Genomic DNA, 20,597 nt, shown 5'->3' with positions numbered 1-20,597 from the left:
GTTTTTCTCTCCGCTGTTTCCCTTTTAGAAAGCTTTGCACCTTAGTGTTATGACATTTGGTAGACGTCAACTGTTTGTATATGTATATAGATTATCCCTATGATGACGGTAACAGTAAATATTGCTCGTCACCATGTTTTTTGACATCAAAATATGCCCATAATGAATCTGAGGTCTGAGTTTGAATAGTGAAAAAATAGTGAAGATGTCTACATGCAACAATAACACGTGCACTGATCGATCAGCCCAAGATCGAAATCGGCCGTTTTCACTTGCAGGTCTGTCTGACTATAAAGCCGATGGTATTAGCCGATGTCAGGCACCAGTTTTGCCACATAAGGACAGTGGTTTTAGCTCAGCGGTTGAAAATGTGTGGGTTGGAAACCATTTGAATTTGAACAATATTGATAAGTGTCTTAATGGTTTAAAAGAGGTTTGGGAAACAGTTTTAAACAGTGTTGCTTGACTGGAGGAAAACCACCAAACCTGGCAGCACGGGGCCAAGTTTCACACCGGGCTGCACGTCTGCTGTGTCATCACTGTGAGGAAGACTCAAAGTTCGCTGTTTTGTAAAACAGACAAGGAAAAATTTGCCTGAGGAGGAAATACGACAAAAACCTTTGGAATGACAAATTTCATACGCCACTTGCAGACCACCATCACCCCCGGCGAGCATGCTTACCTTCTAGGTAAATTTTGTGTGTGTTCTGTAAACTAATCAGAATCACAATCAGAAATACTTCATTGATCCCCGAGGGGAACGTGGGTAAACACAATTGGAATCGGGCAGGATCAGTATTGGCAAGTCAGGCTTAAGAAAAATTGGCAAGGAAAGTGCATCCCTAGTCTAAAGCAACAGCTCATCCTTAATACGGAAAAAAAAATATTTCCCCCACTTACCCCTAGTGCCGATCTACCCTGCCTCCCAGCACCCCAGTGCAGGGGGCTAGAAAAGTATTTGTTTGTGGAGCTCAAAATGTGAAAAATTTAGCAACAGTAGCAGCCGTTTCTAAATACAATGACATAATCCACAGCCCTCGGGGGCAAAAGACGGTCCCTAGGAACTATTTCCTGCTGAAAAACACCATCTGCCCCCAAAGGGTACGAATTTGCAGTGGATAGAAAGGGATGTTTGTTTTTGGATGTTTGTGTTGCTTTAAATGTGTGGCTCAACACAGCCTAAGATGACTGTGACGATTCTTCTCGATCCACTCCACCTATGGTACCTTTGGTTGTGTACACACAGAGGAGAGTTACAGTCAAGGATGAGAAACATCTTTCGACTACGTTGTAAACCACACAGTGAGAATGTGGCGGTGACATGTGGAAACCCCCTAGCACATTCTCTTCCTACTGCTGTTTTGTTTTCGTATTGAATCCACAGTATACACAGGCCTCCAGGGTCCACAAATTTGCTTTGGGCTTGTCCAGTCATGTCCAGGAGGAATTTGTGTTTCATGTACAGCAGCGCAGGCCATCTGATGGTGAAGGAGGCCGAGCTATTTGTCAAAGTCTGCGCGGACGTGGCGCGCCTCTCAATCAGCCGTCTGCTGAGCAAACAGAACGGTTGAACCGCTGCACAGCCGCTCGTCCCACTGTGACAGCTGACGTGAAATATTGTCTTGTCACAGATAAACAGTGCACCACGTCAGGGGGTGTGGGCCGTTTGCGCGCGTTTGTCACTCTCTCCTGTATTAAGTGGAAGGAGGAGGACTGGGGTCCGCTCAGATGCAAGGTCAGCTGTCAGGGTGACAGGCGAGGAGTCTGACTGAGTCCCATGCAGCTCCGCTCGGCTCGGCTGCTCCAGATGGCGGCCAGACAGACCTGCAGACCATCCAACCTCCAGCAAGGTTATCGCAGAAAACTCAAACTTGCTTTGTTGTAAAGTGAAACAAGTATGAAAAACGGAATTTGTGGGGGAAAAGTGAACTAAAACTGTTTTTTTCTAATTGCACAACAAACTAAACAAAAATAAAAATGTGTGACATGTGATCCCAGGTAGAATAATTAATACATGTAAATACATTTTAAAAAGAACTTTTGAAACCTTTTGCAAACATGAACAAAACAGGCCCTAAAAATACTACACCTAACAAAAGCATTACAACTAGAAATGCAACTGCATGAAAACTGAGCTATCACTAGTTTTTTGAAACAGCCGCACAATGAAAAGAGGCTAAAAACGAACTGAAATTGGATATAAAAAATAAAAACTGACAAATTCAGAGTGCAAATAGCCCACAAACCCCTAGCTCTGCACGAGTAACACATTCCACACATACTCTGCCCTTTTCCACCAAAGCTTCAAAACATAAGATAGGCTTACAGAAGTTAATGAGTGACAGATGGAGTCACGTTTCTGTCTTTTCGCTGCTACAAGACCAGTAATTCAGTGGTAGATAAAAAAAAAAAGGCAGGTATAGTGTAACCTTCAGTCAGTGATCATCATAACGCAAACTGCAGTTACATTTTCAGAAAAGCATGAATACATATTTTACAAATTTCATGTAAAACGTTGCTTTCTGTGATTTACACTCACTTCACCAATTTTTCCTGTGGTAAAGAGTGTTTCAGCTGAGTTGGCACCCATTATTCCCTTTAAATCCCCTCTAAATAATGTCATTTTTCAAGCCTTATATATATAGGCAGCACAAATCACGCTCATGTCTGGATTTTTTTTTTTTTTTTTTTGTACTGTAACCTATCAGAACAATTTTCCCATTTTGTTCTTCAACATGTTACATTAGTTGGCAGTGCTGTCTTGAAATTGGACTGGTGCCGAAACAAGAGAGCTCCGTAGCATCCAGGCAGAAGAAGTAATTTCTTGGCAGCTGTCAGGGATGGGTAAAGTTGTGACACGTTATAATAAAATAACAAGCCTCTTTAGCGCATGGGAAACGTGCGGGCAAAAGTCCCAAATAATTAGCAAATGTCATACCTTCGAACAAAATGTTGAAACATAAATAAAAAATCATGTCAGAAGCGGTAACAACTGAATAAGGTGCTCCGATTCTCAATTCTGACAGTTTGCCTGTAGTGAAGTGTGTGTGTGTGTGTGTGTGTGTGTGTGTGAGAGAGAGAGAGAGAGAGAGAGAGGTGGGGAGTTTAACATCAGCAATATTTTGTATTCTGTGAGTTAAAGCGACTCATTTCTGCTAATGAGAAACCTGCTTAAATGGAACCTCATCACAGTTCCTTGGCAGTGCTGGACAGTCTCATGTGGAGTGGAGAAAATGTATACCTACAGTATGTGTGTGTGTGTGTGTGCGTGTGCGTGTGTGTGTGTGGTAGCCAGGCCTGGAGCCGTGCCTCCTACTCCTGCCCTTGTGGCGTGACGGCACGGCACTGACACGCTAACAAGGTTCCTGCTGGACGTGATGAGGGGCTGTGGTGGTGTGAAGTGGAAGTGATTGTGGGTGAAATACACACACACACAAACACACACACACTCGCACGCACATTCTCCCGTGCTGCGATACTACGCACACCGTGCACGCTGTGAGTCAGAGAGCGCGCTTGGCAGAGCCGAGGCTCCTCAGCCGAGGACGAGTCACGACATCCACAAAGTCAGAAGGTTGTTTCAGGGTCTGTTGCATCACTGCAGCACAGGAGCTGGCAGGTAGAGAAGACTAACTTCATTTTCTCCCTCTTTTTTTTCTGACTCCGTCTTTTTTCCCCCCACCGTTTCCACTTTAACTGCAAACTCTGCACAAGTTGATGGTAACTGGCCCAAGCGTCGAAGGGGCCGGGGATGTTTGCAGCGGGACTTCGGCCACTTTTCCTCCCCACTTTGTCTTTTTGGCAGTGAAGCTGAATTAGTGGGGGGCTGCTTTACTGCAGTGTTCACTTTCAAAGCTCGGGCAGGAGTGAGACATCCTCCTTTTATTGTTCTTTGGCAGCGAACCTCTGCTTTATCACATGCCTGTGTCCCCCAGTCGCTGCTCCCTCCCTTCCTTTCTACCTTTTCTTCCTCCCTCCTTTTTCTCCACCCCCCTCCCTTCCTTTCCCTGCAACCTTCCTTCTCCTCTTTCCCCTCCTCCTCTCCCTCGCTTCCTTTATTCTCCATTTCTCCCCTATCTCCCTCGTTCCTTCCCTTCCCTCTTCCTTCCATCCTCTCCCTCTCTCCCAACTACTTCCTGCCCTTCCTCCCTTAGTCTTCCCTCTTTATCTTCTTTTTTTCCCTCTGTCTATCTCTCTCTCTCTCTCTCTCTCTCAATCTACTCCCTCTCTCCCTGCCCCCCAACCACTGGCACCTACTCAGCTTTTGTTCATCCATCACGTTCGGCTACAAAGAGATGAGGGCGCTTTAGGGAATTCAAGTTGCTATTCAGTACTGTGCCTCATTATAAAGAACTGCATTCTGGGAAAGCGCGAGTGTCATCTCGGTATAGAAATAAGCTTTAATGTGTGATTTGGTGGGAGCGGAGCGGGCGAGTGGCGATATTGTTACATATAATGCTGTTAAACCAGCTTAATACCAGACTGTCATCCTCATTATTATGGTCTGTGATCTGCGGGTATTCGTTAATGAGCAGATAATGCTCTTACAGCTCAGAAAAAAGATCTCTCTAACTTTGATGTGCAGGTATGACGTTGCCTTTTGAACAAGCAGGAGTTTTTACATCTGAAGGCTCGGCGGTGCACGCATCGAAATGCAACATTCACTTCTTATCGCATTCAACAGATCTTTTTTGACTCCGATGTTTTATCCGAGTCTATGGTTATGATGCATTTTCATCCCCTCTACAGTATTCTGTCTCTTCATCACGTCTAATAGCCGGATTGGGTTTATTGTTTGTGAAGGCCCTTTTTCGGGAGATGAAAGTGAGATTTGCTTTCAAGTTGTGTTCTGGGGTTTATGGAAAACATCAAACGCACTTCAGCTACTTTATTGCCCCATACTGTAGCGTTTATTAGAATATTCATCACACGTTCACTATTCATATGTAAGAGATTATGAAGGCTATATGATCATAATTCATGCAGTGAATAATCTTTTGTGCCCGCACTGATGTTTTGTTGCTTACAACCCAGTAGGCCTTTTGTTTGAGCAAAAGTTGATGAACTGTGAAACGGAATGAAAAGCAACTTCCGCTGACAGCAAAGGCAGAAACTTGGGTGCTAAATCATCTTTTTCAAAAGGCATGCTAATTCCGGGTGTCTCGTTATCCCACCCCAGCAGGACCAGGCCGAGAGTCAGTGGATATAAATATATATATATATATAATACAAAGATTTTACATCATAACAAACTGCTATGTAGCGACATTTTAGGTGCAGCTATATCGTCTTTTGTAATCTCAGCTTTTTAAAGAAACTCCCCCCTCAGATTCCCTCACACTGCTGATATCATCAATCCCTGATGCTCAGTGCATTCCAGGAGTCAGTGTTGCAATTTACTTTTTATTTTGGCGCACCCTTTTCTTCAATCTCCCTCGTCTCATTCGACATCAGTTAGTGATTTCCTAAATTTCCCAGAGTGCCTTTCGACACCCCCCGGAGGTTGAGCCCGGAGAAGCAGTAGCGATAATGCAGTCAATTTTTCCTGCTGAGAAATGTAGAGAGGACAATACGCTTGTTCAGAGTTTGAGAAAGCCGTTGCAGATTGTGTTGTATGTCACGCACAACGGATGTCAGATCCACAAATGCGAACTTTGGTTGCATTATGTTCTGTTGTACTGAGCCGACTACATGGAGAAATTGGTATCTCTGCCTCTTTTACGGTGGATCTCTTCCCGTATGGTTGTTGAATGTTGATGTAAAGTGGTTTAATCGAGAAAGAAGCGATTGCTGTTTGATTGTGACGGACTGATACCGAAACCTGATATTTCCAGTTGATGCTTCGGATTACAATTTTCTGCCATCAAACTCCATTGTAGCTGTTCTTGACTTGACCTTTAAATTTGGGCACTTCCAGAAGAATAAAAACAATAGACTGGATTTTTTTCATTTTACAGGCCACTGTCAATAGAAGGCATTTTTACAAAACTAAAGAGACCTTATGAACATGCAGCCAGTGGTGGAAAGAGTGCTTCAAAGTCGAGATACTGTTACTTTGCTGATGTTTTTCTTCAGTAGAAGTGGAAGCAGTGCTGTAAAGATCTACTGAAGTAAAACTAAACAGTAGATCATTTAAAATGCACTCACTCAGAGTTACTGATTGACTTTCTCAGGCGTGGTCTTCTCCATGTAGTTAGAAAAGCAGGAGAAACCTGATTCTTTTAAAGGTGCATTGCGCAAAATTCCCAAGGGTTGCCAAGGGTTGTTATGGTGGTTAAGTCTACATGGTTCTCATCGTCAGGCCAACTAACTGATATTCCCCTTTTTCTCCACACTTCCTCCACATTCTTGCCAGTTGAGTCTAAATAGTGATGATTCTCATGATTTTTCATGGTGCACCTTTTACTGGAAATTTGGAAATGACAACAAGTAGAACCAGCAAAGCAGAAGAAGGTTCCTCTTCTCGTTTTTGCTGACGGAGCTTTTATTGTGAAAGGTTCCACAATCTGCCATTGATCATTTGTCCACTGTCCTCTGAAGTAAAATGTAGTGAAGTGCAATACTCAAGCAAAAATGAACTGAAGTAAAACTGGAAGTACTAACTTTAAAAAAAAAAAAAAAAAACACTCAATAAAGTACACAAAAAGCTACGCAATAACAGTGAGGTGATTAGAAGTAATTAGTTACTTCCACCTCTGCATTCAGCACGAGGCATGTTGCCTGCAGTGACAAACTCCCTGGGTCAAGGTCTGTATGAGCGCTGGGGCATCTACAAAACTAATCGTCTTCCTCATCCAAAATGACATGAGATCCATCTTACATTTCTGGGACATCGCTCTTTGCGCAGGGGTTTTTCTTTACCTCCTGCATGCCCGGTGTCCTTTCGCTGACAGAGGTCTGCCTGTTCGCCAGCAGAGACCATAGATTAAGCGGCTTTAAATACCTCTCAGGCAGCATTGAGCAGTCTGACGCTGGACCTGTTACTGGCCTTTCTCCTTCTGTAGTTAAAAGGACAAGCACGGCACTATGTTTTAATAGGCTCAGCGTGGCTCCCGGGAAATTGGAGAGGCTTGTCAATTATCAGGATACATTATAGAGCCTGATCCGGGTGCTGTTCGTCTGCCTGCCTCCCACAGCAGCCGCGTGAGGAAGAGCTTTAACTACAAGGTGATGTGGGCCCACATTCAATGGCACAGATTTCCTCTCTCTCTCTCTCGCTCTCCCTCTCTCTTTCTCTGCAAGAGTCGAGCGTTGTGTGAGAGCAGGACCGGGTCCAGTGAGTGACAGAGTGGAAAATGTGAAGAATGGCTCAGTTAGACAGTGTTGGTGAGAGGCCAGGAGAGACGGTACAGAGCAAGGGGAAAGCTGGCGTCAGCAGCAGATGAGATGAGCGAGTGGAGGAGGACTGGACTCTGCTGGCGCTCTGCTAAGGGAAAGGAGTAGTGGGAACATTCACATATGGGCACCCTCCCCTCCCAAACACACACACACACTCTCTCACACTCCCCTAGGGACGGCTTCCATGACAACAAAACTCATCTTCTGTGTTTCTGTGACAACAAAAGCTTGAATCTCATGCATTTTGCAGGGGGCAGCCAGGTATCGCCTGCAGTGGCACATCAGCCGGACAGGCCAGAGCGTCCCAATGAGCCTGTTTGTGTAACGCTCCCCTGGGTGACTGCAGAGGTGTCGGTGGAAAGGGACATAAACACTTCAATAACTTCACCGGACAGATTTAGATAGGATTTACTGCTCACTGTTTGCTGCGATGCGGTTTTATCCCAGACAAGCAGTGGCTAGGGAACGTCTCACGTCGCTCGAACCGTGAATTCAGTCCCTCAGTGTTCATGCCACAATTCATTTCTTTAGTATTCCCTTGAAAAGTTGGATTTTAATCAAATTGAACTGAAGTGGCAGATAACTGACGCTGATGTCCACATGCGTCTCAAGGCCCTGATATTGTTTCTGTGTCGACGTGGACAGTGGATGGAGTCAAGTGCACATGGATGTGTTAATAGGTCGTGTTTGAATGTGGAGTCGCTGTATTTGTAATCTGCACGATTACAAAACCTGGGCTGCACGTGGACGGTGGTTTGCAGACATCCACCCACTTGGGTGCTGACGAAATTTACCTCAAGTGTACTTGCAGACATAGAAAGTATAAATTGGCCTTCAGATTTTTGTCGATTTTTTTTTTTCTCGTAAAGTCACTAAAATTAAATGTGTTGTGAGGTTACAAAGCCATAGGGTTGCTATACACTTTGAAATATGAAATTCATGACAAGCATGTGTTTAATCCATAGAAACTTTGAAAATAAAAAAAAGACTATCCCATGTTTTTTTTTTTTTTTTTTTTTTTTAAGTGCAGGCCAGGGCTACCCCTATGTGTACAGAGTGAACCTTGCTTATTTATTATTTAAATGCACATAGATGATGCATGTTTTCACACTGCAAAAATGTCCATCTTAGCAAGTCTTTTAGTTTCCTATTCAGTGTTAACATCTTGTTTTTCTTCAAACAAGAGAAAAAAATGTGCCTGTGGGATGAGATAATCCCACTTGCTTCCAATGCAGTTTCTCTTGTTACAGGAATTTTAAAAAAAAAAAAATATGTTGAAACAAGGCAGAATAAAGCTAATCAGCCCTTTATTGACAAGAAAATGAGACTTGACTCAAGAAAATTCTGGAAGCAAGATGATTAACATTGGAAACAAGTGGAATTATGTCATCCTGCTGGCAGATTTATTCCATTCTCTTTCAAGAAAAAGACAATAAAAAGATTTTAACTGAATATCGGATGAAATGACTCTTTACGATGGATTTTGTAGCAGTGGAGGCTTGAGAACAGTAAGCCTAAGCCCAAACATGACAATAAATATGATAATCAGATCATGAAGAGAGTTGTGTTTAGCCAAACGGACGGGACGTGGTGTTAACATTTGCTACGGGTGGAGATGCACACACACACCCCCAAAATATACGCACTCAGCACTCTGTCGGAATATTTTCGATAAAAGCATCCACCAAGCGGCAAATGAACTACATCGCGGCAGCTTGATGCCGATCTGCTTGTTCTCTCTGCGGCAGGCCTCTCTGAGTCAAGGAGGCTGCAATTTAATGCTGCATGTCCTCCACTTTTAGAGTGATAAAAGAGTGATTCAGACAGACTTTTTCCTTCAGTTTCACGGGAAAACAAAGCTATTAAGGGTAGAGACTGGCGTGGCCTCACACAGAGAACAGACTGCAGGAAGTGTTCAGCCCCCCCCCCAGCTAGATGCGAGAGGGCAGCCAAGCTCACCCTGTACCCGCCTGGCCCTGCGTGACATCGGGGTTAGAGTCCCGCTGCGAGGCCTGGCGTGGCGATGCATCACGCAGGCACGGCTCACCCGAGGGTTTTGGGCAAGGACAGCTGGAGGACGTCGCGGGACGGGCAGGCAGGAAAGATGGCTTCCAAATGTACACAGGGTCAGACAGGAAGTGACCACTCTCTCGCGCCGTTTCCCGTCAGGAAGAGCGCGAGGGGTCACAAGGAGAACATCCACAGCTTTTGGCAGACGCGGTCACACATACAGCAGTGAATTACGGCAGCGGTGGAGGCGGTGAGGAGGGTCTCAGGCTGTATGGGGACAAGACTTCCCGCTAAGGACCACGTGATTCCTGTGTTGTTGTGACCTCTGCTGCATCCCTGAGGTCCCAGCTCATTAACCCCCCATACAATCCCTCCATAGGAATGTAAATACTTGACAGGATTTATGACGAGCTCTGTCCCCATTCCCCAGTGTTTGCGTGTGAAAATCCAGCAAGGATCGAGAGAGGAGAGTGCTCAAATATGCAGTTACATTTTTTTTCACCACATTTTTACCTTTCCAGGTTTAGCTGATGTGGAGTGCTTGGCCCTCGCTTAACATTAATTACACTGAAGAAATCTGACTGCCAAGCGTCCATCCCTTGGAGCCCACTGAACTGTTTATAGAAAATCTTTCAGCCTAGCACATTTCATGCATCGGGCTCCATCCGAACGCTCATGAACAATTAACAGGACTAATAGGCTTTTAAGGAGAGATTCTGTTTATCTTTTGCTCACCAAAGTTGAGAGGTTTAAACTGATGCCTGGGAATAAAACATCTCCGCATGCTCAAATATTTATAAAGCCCGTGTTAAACTCACCGCCGAGCGCGGCTGTGTGGAGCTGCGCCGCTATTGATCGAGCCCAGATCCATGCGGCCTCGCAGCGAGAGAGTGTTAAACCTAATGCATCCCGCAGGAGACCCAGTGAGAGAGGCTTAAAATGTGTGGCTCGCCATCACCGCGTCTTCCATCACCACAAGAAGTGTGGAGGAAATCAATGGACAAGTGATTGTCAGGAAATGAAATGAAGAGTTCTGTTCTAAATTGTAGGTATTCTGAGGGGGGGAGGGGGAAATCATTAACTTGATTAAATTCAACCGCTGATATATATAAAGCGTAGAGATCTGTTGAGGTGTCATTTCATCTCAGATAGTGGTGGTGAGCATTATGTAAGACCGCTTCACTTTTTGTCGTGAGTTGGAATGGAGAATCCCTCGACTGAACTCATCAAACTTTGAACAGACGAGGCGGATGTCGCTTAATCGCTCTGAACACGAAGCAGCAAACGAGGGAGTGTAAAGACAAAAGCGGTTGATAGATATGGAGTTGAAACTCACGGGTAGCCTTCACACAGCTTCAACAAACGGCGACGTGGGCCTGAAGTACCGACAGTCTGGAGCTGATCTCGGAGCAAGTGATTTTGGTCAGCAGACGAGAGAGAAGAAGCCTGTGAGCAGGTTCTGTGGGTGAAACCGGCTGAGCAGAGCAAGCTGTGTATGGATGAGTGACTGGCGAAGGGAGCAATGCAGGCAGCTGGCTCTCTGAGCAGTCATGTATGTGTGTCTGGGTGAGTGTCTGTGAATGTGTGTGTGTATGTGTGTGTGTGTGTGTGTGTGTGTGTGTGTCTGAGCAGAGGTTCTCAGCAGCTGCAGCGGCGGCGGCTCCAAATGAAATTAGCCATCAAGCCGAGTCCTTTAGCACAGTCTGCAGCAGAGACTCAAGGTCAGGCCTGCCGATTCTGCTGATGCATTTTATTCTCTGGAGCCAGCGCCGGGCTGTTGGATGAGGGGGCTACCACTGCCCACCAAAGCCCAACTCATTTCCACACCCATTCATCCTGTACACACACTCCCATCCCTCCATTATCACCCCGGTCCTCCCTGGCAGGGGAGTGTGCATTTACCCGTTAAATTAAGTGGGGGAAGGAGGCGGGGCGGTCCTCGCCGGAGTGCCTGGATACCCTTGCTGACGTACAGCGGGGAGATGGATGGGCTAAGGTGTCCTGATTTCCCATGTGACTACAGTAATTGTGTTATAATGGAGGTGGGAGCTGAGTGGCCATCAGTAGAGGGACAGAGGTACGCGGCGAGTGGCTCCACCTCCCCCTCCTTCCTGCCTCCATGCACACTGGTGGAGTGCACATTGAGAGCAAAGGAACGCGCTGTAGCTCCACATGCATGTAGCACCCGATAGCCATAAAGCTTGATATACGCAGGAAGAGCTTCTCGAGATGAGGGTTTTACTAGCATGTCTTCCCCCGCCGGAAAGGCTTTTATGCATTTCAACAAACTCCGAGGATGGCTCGTCTCTTGTGGACTGAGAAGATTTTACAACTTATGAAACCCTGTAAAAACCATTAGGATAAAAAAAGACAGGAAGAGTATTGTTAGTTTTGCCGTCTTCCCCTTCAGTTGGCCAAGATGAGCAGCACCTGTCAGTCATCCAACGGAGCTTGCTGCCATGAAGCAGCAACCAACCTGAGGCTGAGGCAGCAGCATCTGTGGCCGCCAGCTTCACAGTGACAGCTGAAACCCAGTTTGCACCCACAGCAAACAGTAAACACCCCAAAACATCCCTCTCGTCACTGAAAAAAACAACTTCAGGCTCACAGGAGGATTTTTTTTTTTTTTTTTTTTTTTTTTTTTTTTTTTTTAGTGTGTAGCTGAGTCACTAGACCTCGAGTCAGAGTTGATGCACGAGTCCTCATTGTTCGAATTGAGGCCAAGTCTGAGTCACAATTTTTGAGTCTGAGTCCACGTCCACATCACCTTTGCCTGAGCCCAAGTCACCTATCCACATCTAAGTTCATTTTCAAGCTGGGCTCGGTGCTGATATATCTTTAAAAAGGTAAAAACTGAACAAAAATTACAACAAAACCCACTGACAGCGATGTGATTTATTAATTGGATGTGCTTCAATACGTATTGATAGCCACAGGTGTGAATTCGGTAGACAGAGGAAAGAATACAGTGTGTTCAGTAGCCTCTGATAACTTGGGGCCTTTGCTTCAGCATCTTTGCATGCTGCAGCTGTGAGCAGGTGGGAGGAAGTTGAACACACTTCGTAATGCAGCGTACGGTATGAAACCACAAGAGGCATGAGCGTCTTTTCCCCCCACCTCATTTTGGAAGTTGAGTCGTGAACTATGGCCTCGGAGTCCAAAGGCAGTTCATGTGCGGAGTCTGAGTCACACTTATGCACTGTAATATGAAACCTGTCTTGAATGCATAAGCAGATACACCTAATCTCAGAACATGTCCTGAATGCATGGGCCTAAATACCTCTCAGATGTCTTTGTTTCTTTTTCTCTGTTTCTCTGTGCCCTCAGTTTTCTATGACTTTTAACTGTTTTGATGTTTTTAATGTGGAATAATAAATGTCAATTTTCAACTTCTAAAAAGCAGTTCGAGACTGTCATTTTGCCTAAATTATTGATATTTATTTAATAATAATTAAATAATTATTTAGTAATTTCCCAGTTTGGGATCAATAAAGTAAATCTATCTATCTAGCTATCTATATATTTTTTTTTTATCTAACCTTTATTTAGACAGGAAAAGTCTCAGTGAGACAAAATTCTCTTTTATATTAGACCTGTGGCCAAAAGGTCATCAATGTCAGAAGTGGTTTTACAGAAAGAAACAATCAGAAATAGAAAAAAAAAAAAAAAAAAAAAAAAACACATGATAACTACAAATACACAAACAACACGGTGACAAACACAGAACGCCATCAGATAGAATTAACAATGAAGAGCTGCCAAAATAAGCACCCCCAGTAGATAAAACATCATCAACTCGTGAAACTTTTGAAAAAGGTACTTGTTTCCAGGTATATGTTTCTACACTATATGTTACAGGAAGTATGAATAAAAAATGCATATTGTTGAATTCTACATGCTGAGATTTATCTGTGTTTAATGCTTCTCTGACCTCGTCTCCCTCCCTCCCTGTGCTGTCCTCTCTCTGTAGGCACCATGCGGCCGGTGCAGAGGAACTTCTACGAGCCGTCGTCCGCCCCAGGGAAGGGCGTGGTGTGGGAGTGGGAGAACGACAACGGCTCCTGGACGCCCTACGACATGGAGATCTGCGTGACCATCCAGAACGCCTACGAGAAGCAGCACCCCTGGCTGGACCTGACCTCTCTGGGCTTCTGCTACCTCATCGACTTCAACAGCATGGCCCAGACCAACAGGCAGAGCCAGCGCAAGCGACGCCTCCGCCGACGCATGGACCTGGCCTACCCCCTCATCATGGGCTCCATCCCCAAGTCGCAGTCGTGGCCTGTGGGCGCCAGCTCCGGACAGCCCTGCTCCTGCCAGCAGTGCATCCTGGTCAACAGTACGAGGGCGGCTTCCAACGCCATCCTGGCCTCCCAGCGCCGTAAGCTGTACGGAGGGACGGCGGGCAACCCGGGGGCTGCGGGGACGCTGACGGTGGTGCGGCAAAGCAACACCTTTGCCGGAACCTCCCTGTGGTCCCCGTCTTCCACCTCCGCCGGCACCAACAACAATAACATAAGTGTTGGAGGCGGACAAGCCAAAGCTGAACAGGTGCAGTCGCCGCTGTCTGGTGCCAACTTCCCCTGTTCCCCCGTGATGCCGTCCCTTTCATCCGCCCATGGCCACCATGCTCTCACCATCAACGGACAGAACAACCTGAACCGTCCAGGCACTCAGCGCATTTCCATGGGCACTGCCAGAGGAACCATCCCTCCAGGGTAATGATGTCTGCAAGCACAATCATTTTCTAATTTCGATTTTTTTTTTCTGGAGTTTGCAATTGCCCACCGCTTATTTACTTATAGTGCCGGCATAATTCTCGGATTCAGTGCAGCTCAGGCAACACTGAACAGCAATGGGAGGATATAAAAAGAATAGAGACAATCTCCCTCCCTGCTTGTCTGCCTGCTTCACAAAGCTTTAGCCTGCATGTGTCTGGTGTATTGTACTCCACCTCCCTCCCTCTATAGCTGTCTTTCTCTCTCTCTCTCAATCTGCCCCGCGCTGATTTACGGCTACTTCTTGTTAACACGTGGATCAATGAACCTGCAGAGAGAGCCCTGGGATGGCTGCCGCTCACCCTTTCCAGATGATTCCTCTTCACCTGACTTTAGCGAGGAAGAATCCTCGTCTCCCGTGTGTGTGTCTGCCATGGCATTCCTCGATAATGAGCTTACGCTGGCCCCAATACGCGTGAAATACTGCAGCTCTTCCGGTTCACTCTGGTGCTTTCAGCTAATTCGTTTACCACCAGACTGCGCTGCAGTTGTCTCATCATGTGATGTGAAAAATGTGTTTTGTTGTGTGAATATCTAGAGGCGGCGTCTTTGTCCGTGCGTTTTTGTTAGTGTGTGTCCACGTTTGGAGCAGTGGTACGTGGAAAGGCGCTCCGTGGTGTAGCTGTGGAAACCTATTTGCCGTGGAGGCAGAGCTCCACTGGGGAAGAATGAATAATGGATCAAGGAAAAATGGGAGCTTCAGCAGAGCGCTCTGACCTGAGAGCGATTCAGTGAAGGGAACCGAGGAAAAGGAGTGTGTCTCGTGCTGTAACCGATACCTCAGTCCCTATCCTGCTTTCTTTACTAAAATAAACCCTCTGCTGATCTAATTTGATTCCATTTCGCTCCTGCTGCTCATGGGGAGAGACACACTTACTGTATGTTTGAATAATACTGTCCTTCACCCGGGCACATGCGCTTTTCACTTCGTCTGGCCTAATTCTGTTTCACTGTAAGGAAATGTTCCGTGCTTTTGCTCTTCATCATCGCAGGGCATGACCTTGTTTTATTCAGGGGGCAAGTGGGAAATTGTGGTGTGTGTGTGTGTGTGTGTGGGAGAGAGAGAGAGACACACACACAGAGAGTAGGTAATGAATGATTGTTAGATGTTGTGCTGTATTTAAGCATTCAGTGGCAGCATGAGAGTTGGTGGGCAAGGTGCTCGCAGAAAACAGGCCGAGTGAAAGAAAGATTAAGAGAGAAAGAGAGAGAGAGAGAGAATGGGGTGAAGCGGTGGAGTAAACCAGTTCCCAGGCGAGTGGCTCGACGCACAGGATGAGTGTGGTTAACACACACACACAGCGGGACACGAGAACGAACAACACACACACACGTGGTAACTTGAACTCCCTCGCACATTCCCACGAGCGCACTGCAGACAGATAACACAGGAACCCACACAGAAAGTAAAACATCAGATCTGTTTTTTCACACGCCCACACCCTAATATTGCTTGTGTTAGGTACAAACAAGGTATTTGGCACATCACAGCTTGTTTACATTGAGTTTTCAGCGCCACTTTACATACACGTCCACCCATGCTGCATCTGGTATGGGCCTATTTCTACTCTATTGATGTAAAAAAAAAAAGTCTTTCAAATGACTAATTTCATCTTTGCATAAGCTCGCATGCAACAGTATGTGCTTTATTACCCATGCATCACTGATGTTGAGGGCTAAAGTTCAAATATTGATATTTTTGCCGTCTTGACAAACCACTGGTTGTGGGCTGGTTAGGGAGGGGGATCAGCCTCGAGCCTCTGCTCAGGCTCAGAGTTGCATGGACAAATATTAGAAGTGGCACCATCTGCTGGTTTATGTCAACATATTAGTTTATCTTATTATCAGGGCGACACAGCCTGCTATATCACCGCCTGCCTTTACATTTTACCCGCCATAAAACAGAGGGCCGTGGGTTGTGAAATGAGGTCATATATGGCTACAGCAGATGCTCACTGCTACAGGTGTGCTGCTTGAAGCCTCGCTGCTCACACGGCTCACCAGACTGTTGCACATGTCAAGATCAGGACAAGGCTTCCTGTATCTTTTTGCACCACATTTTGTTTTACTGTAAAGCATTAAAGGCAGACACAGATTGAATGTTGGGGGTTGAATGATCAGAGAGGGTAGGCCTATTTTAAGGCAAGATCTCCTTTGGGGGGGATTTTTTTTTTTTTTTTTTTTTTTTGCTTTTTTTGCTTTCATTGCCAACCAACCACTTCCTCTGGTACGCTTCCTCTATGCATTTCCGCATTAAACAAGACTTCTGCTTCATTTTTTAGACAAAGAGTTATATCTTTACTTTAAGTCCACAGCCCTCCAAAAAAAAAACAAACAAAAAAAACCCATGGCGACAAAGGAGGAAGACGAGGGGTAAGTGAAGAAGAAGTCCTTTCTTCTTCAGATGGCAATAATGAGCTAGGTAATGGTGTGCGTTTGCACGCGCGCTCTGTTCTTGGCTGTGTTTACATGCTCCAGTCTCCTTGTGTTAAGAGCGCTAGCCTGAGTTTTGACTGGAGGGCTGTGTGTTGAGAGCAGAGATCATTATCCCTGTGCGGGCTGCTCCACTGCTCTGCTCTGGAGATCTCTGTTAGATAGAGTTAATAGAGAATTAATGAATAAATCATGAGGGCTCATCTGGACCAAACTGATGCAATTTGTAACTGCTTGGTGTCATTATTGCTTATTTTAGGGGCATTTCAGGTGCATCCACAAGTGTGTTACCCCTGCTCCAACCCCCCCTTGGCACATCCCCGGGGTGAGGTGTGCCTCTACCTTCCGCTACCCTCATCAATATGCAATTAAGCACTTCTGGAGTTCTCTCGCTCTCCCACCCCCCCCTCACTGTCTTTATGGTGCATGATAAACAGATGGAGATATTAGTCCTCCGTCAGCATTTTTCTAACTAGGCCTAATGTGGTTTCTCTATTTGGGGAATCACATCGCTCTCAATCTGATTACAACCTCCAGGCAGGAGAGAGACTCCCTCAGGGATAGAGGAACGATACTGAGCAGGAGATAGAAGAGGGACGGTGGGGAGGAGGAGGAGGAGCATGACCTTTATGCCTTAATGTGCTTTGGTTGGATATGAGGGGCTGAATTACTCACTTAATTGCATGGTTTTAGGGCAGAAAAAGAATTTTAGTAGTATGGGCAAGTCAGAATCAAAACTGTGCTGTCTGTGTGACCGTGGTCTATCTGGACTTATTTGGATTTGCTCTAAAAAAAAAAAAAAGAAGAAGAAGAAGAAAAAAAAAAAGCTCCACCTGAACAGTTTTCAGGCTTGGTTCAGGTTTCAGGCATTACTTTCAATGATTCTGGTGTAGGCAGTCTAAAATTTTCATGTACATGTCCAGCTTTAGGAGGAGCAGGGGGAGAGACGATGGACAGAAAAGAGCGAAGGAGTGAACACAGATCAGGAGGAAGAGCGTAATGAGAGGTGGCAGGGTGAAAGAAACGCAGAGGTGACTGGGTCCAGCCTGGCTCACCGAGCCTGCCTTGTTGAAATTGAAATGCTGGAGCACCACTGTTGTAATGGACGGGCAAAAGATCTGTGGTTGTTTACACAGATGATAAGATATAATCAACCATAAGATCTTAGCACAGGGCGACGCGGCCTGTTGTCAACATCAAGAGATACTCTCTGCATTGATTTCTTAGCGTAGCCATGACAGCTTGGTAATGACATTGGATTTGGATATGCCTCTGGATTTTTAACAGTGATGGTGAGAGTTTGTATTAGAGAGAGAGAGAGAGAGAGAGAGAGAGTGAGAGAGAGAGTGAGGGATGCTAACATTAAAGCAGTTTTTCCAAGCAATCTTGTTTGTAGAGATGGCCTGTGGGTCGGTGGGTGTCACTAGTCACCCATGGCTTGAGCCCCCGCCCTCAGCAGGCCGTCAGAACAGGGTAGGAGCCTCCAGAGGTACATTTATTTCAAGTTGAGTTCTGTTAAGCCATGGACCCGCATTTCAGCTGATTTTGCCCTGAGGACCCTTACATGAAAAGATATTTTAGTCTGTGTTAAGTATTGAATTGTTTACTACTTGATCACTGGCAAACAGATACAAAGTGGTGAGCTTAAACATAATGTTAAAATGATCACTTGTACATTTTTTGTATTGTAACCATTTCCACTGAGTAAAATCCCCTTCTCATTTTGCTGAGCACCCTCTGGAAGCCCCTTAATGGCCCCTGGGGATCCTGGGACTCCACTTTGAAACCCACTTCTTTAAAGGCTGTTAGAGACAAAGGTAAAGCCTTTAAGCCGTTACAGTGCGCAGAAAACTAGGTAACGCTCGACGCAGATACTGAGATGCAGCACAATGGCGACTTGCTGGAAGATAATGATCTTCCATAACTGCAGCATCTTGTTTAAGGCTGTTGTAGAGTTGCAGTGTGCAGCTGTTTCATCAAGATTGCATATTTATTATGCAATAGGCCTACGCGCTGGTATCATGTGCTGATCTTTGCTGGAACTGGCATAAATAAGCCCCATACACAGCCCATACATAGCGCTTGAAGATCAAAGCATCTAAAAAATGTTATGTTACAGATCCATGACAAGGTCCTCTGTACTGTATATATGTGAATTCCTGTGTGTGGTGTGTGCAGATTGTGTGCAAGGCAAGACCACTGTGCTAAGGGCTCTTATGGTGTGTGTGTGTGTGCCCCCCTTTTTTCCTCATAAATGAAAATTAGTTGATCACAATGCTCTCCATGAAAACCTGAAATTATACATGCATGCATAGAGGGAGGCAGTCAACCATCCTGCTCACGGGGCGTTTGATTTGATTTAAGTGCATGTTTAAATAAAGGGAGGAACTCTCACAGTGGGGAGCTCCTAATTTGATTTTGTTGAGAGTACTACATCGTCTGTTGGAGCCGATCCGTTGTTCCATTACGCGTTCCCCTGCAACAATAATACTCATGTATACTGGAAGTACGCATGAATTTTGTGGTCCACATTCTTTCACCGTGAAAACACACAGCCCATACACTGGAAAAAAAAAAAAAAACTCCATCTGAACAAGTTCATGTCGTCTCCGCCCAGTTTTTCTTCCAACACGTCAAAAAAATCAGCTGGTGAGTTGAGATAATCCCACTTTTTTCAATGGATTTTCACAAATTCTGGAAACATGTTGATGAGCATTCGCAAGGGGAAGTGTGTCATTCCCTTTGCAGATGTTTTCACTTTTCACTTTTTCACTTTCACCTTGAACGTGACACTAAATGACGAATGAAGATGAAGCTTTTCACCATGTAGAATTGTTTTTCAGACAGACCCAGCTGTTGCTAGTTGACCTCCTTCAAGCTGGCACTGACCTTTTAGTTCACTTTTTTTGTTTGTTACCATAGGACGATCTGTATTTGTGGGCTACTGGTCCAAGGCTTTCTGTATCTGCCGTGTATCTCCTGAGATGTGATAAGGCACATCAGGTCCAGCCAGGCCTCGTGGCTGTTTGTTATTGTGTTCAGCTTATTGCAGGGCTCCCCCTGGCACAGGAACAGAGGCCCTCTTTAATATCAACGCAGCCTCTCGGTTGGGAATTTGAGATGCTGAGGAGCTACAACGCCAAAGACCTCAGTGACTTCATGGCCAGAGAGCGGAGGATTCAAGACTGCGCATGTCTGTGCGTTTCAGAAACCAAGATCATTTGCAAGTGACTGAGTGAGCAAACTTGCATCCTGTAGACATAAAAGTCAAGACTCGAGTTTAACTTTAAAATTGGATTTCTGGGGGGCTTCCGGCTGTCTGGCAGGCAAGTTGTTTCTAATGTGATTTTCCTAAAGTTTCTCTGCCAGATTGTAATAATCTATTTATTTTAGGCACAATTCATATTCTCTAAAAGATGTTTGAAAGCACCGAGCTTTTCTGTGAGTCGACGTGATTCACTTTGATTCATTTTCTAGTTGTAACTTGACTTGATTTGGCTTGTTAAAATGGGATTTGAGATTTATTTGTGACTTGAGCAAAGGGAACTTGGTCCCAGCTCTGCGCTCTCCACAGCCCTCTCTGTGGGATGGGGGTGGAGTTGAGCCTTTGGTCTTACGAAAAGGGACTTACTGACTCACATGCTCGTTTTAATGACCCGAGTGCTTTTGTCCGCTGTGCTCCAGAGGTCTTGAAGAGAGCGCGAGTCAACTGTCTTTGTCCTTTGTGCTTGGTGTGTGTGCCAGCGTCTCCAAATGTCATTGTGAATCAGGCACTGCTGCGTTGCTTTGTACATGAGTCAAGCTGTCTCATCTCATTGCTGTTGTCTGAGTCTCTGTAGCACAGCACACGTGACATTTTAACTTGAGAGTTTTCCGTGGCATGCAAAACACAACTAGCGACTGTTCTTGGCTTCCCTGTTAAGGCATCATGGTTCACATTTACAGTTCAGTTTGGGTGTCAGGTGATATGAAGACTCTGACAAAATATGTCTCTATTTTGTAAAGAGACACTCAACATATTACCATTTTATGATCTTT

General features: G+C 45.4%; 1 protein-coding gene across 2 annotated transcripts in view; it reads left to right on the top strand.

Moving 5' to 3' along the window:
* dtx1 (deltex 1, E3 ubiquitin ligase) overlaps positions 1-20,597 on the top strand; it is an 88,197-nt gene that overhangs the window by 56,820 nt on the left and 10,780 nt on the right. For both annotated transcript variants that reach the window (XM_030060728.1, XM_030060727.1), the window contains exon 3: positions 13,319-14,066. In XM_030060728.1, the coding sequence (XP_029916588.1) occupies positions 13,319-14,066 (748 nt within the window). The remainder of the gene's footprint in view (positions 1-13,318; positions 14,067-20,597) is intronic.

Source organism: Myripristis murdjan, chromosome 9, assembly GCF_902150065.1.
Source record: "Myripristis murdjan chromosome 9, fMyrMur1.1, whole genome shotgun sequence".
In the NCBI taxonomy this organism is placed as follows: domain Eukaryota; kingdom Metazoa; phylum Chordata; class Actinopteri; order Holocentriformes; family Holocentridae; genus Myripristis; species Myripristis murdjan.
The sequence above is the reverse complement of the archived record's forward strand: the minus strand, read 5'-3'. Positions and strand labels throughout refer to the sequence as shown.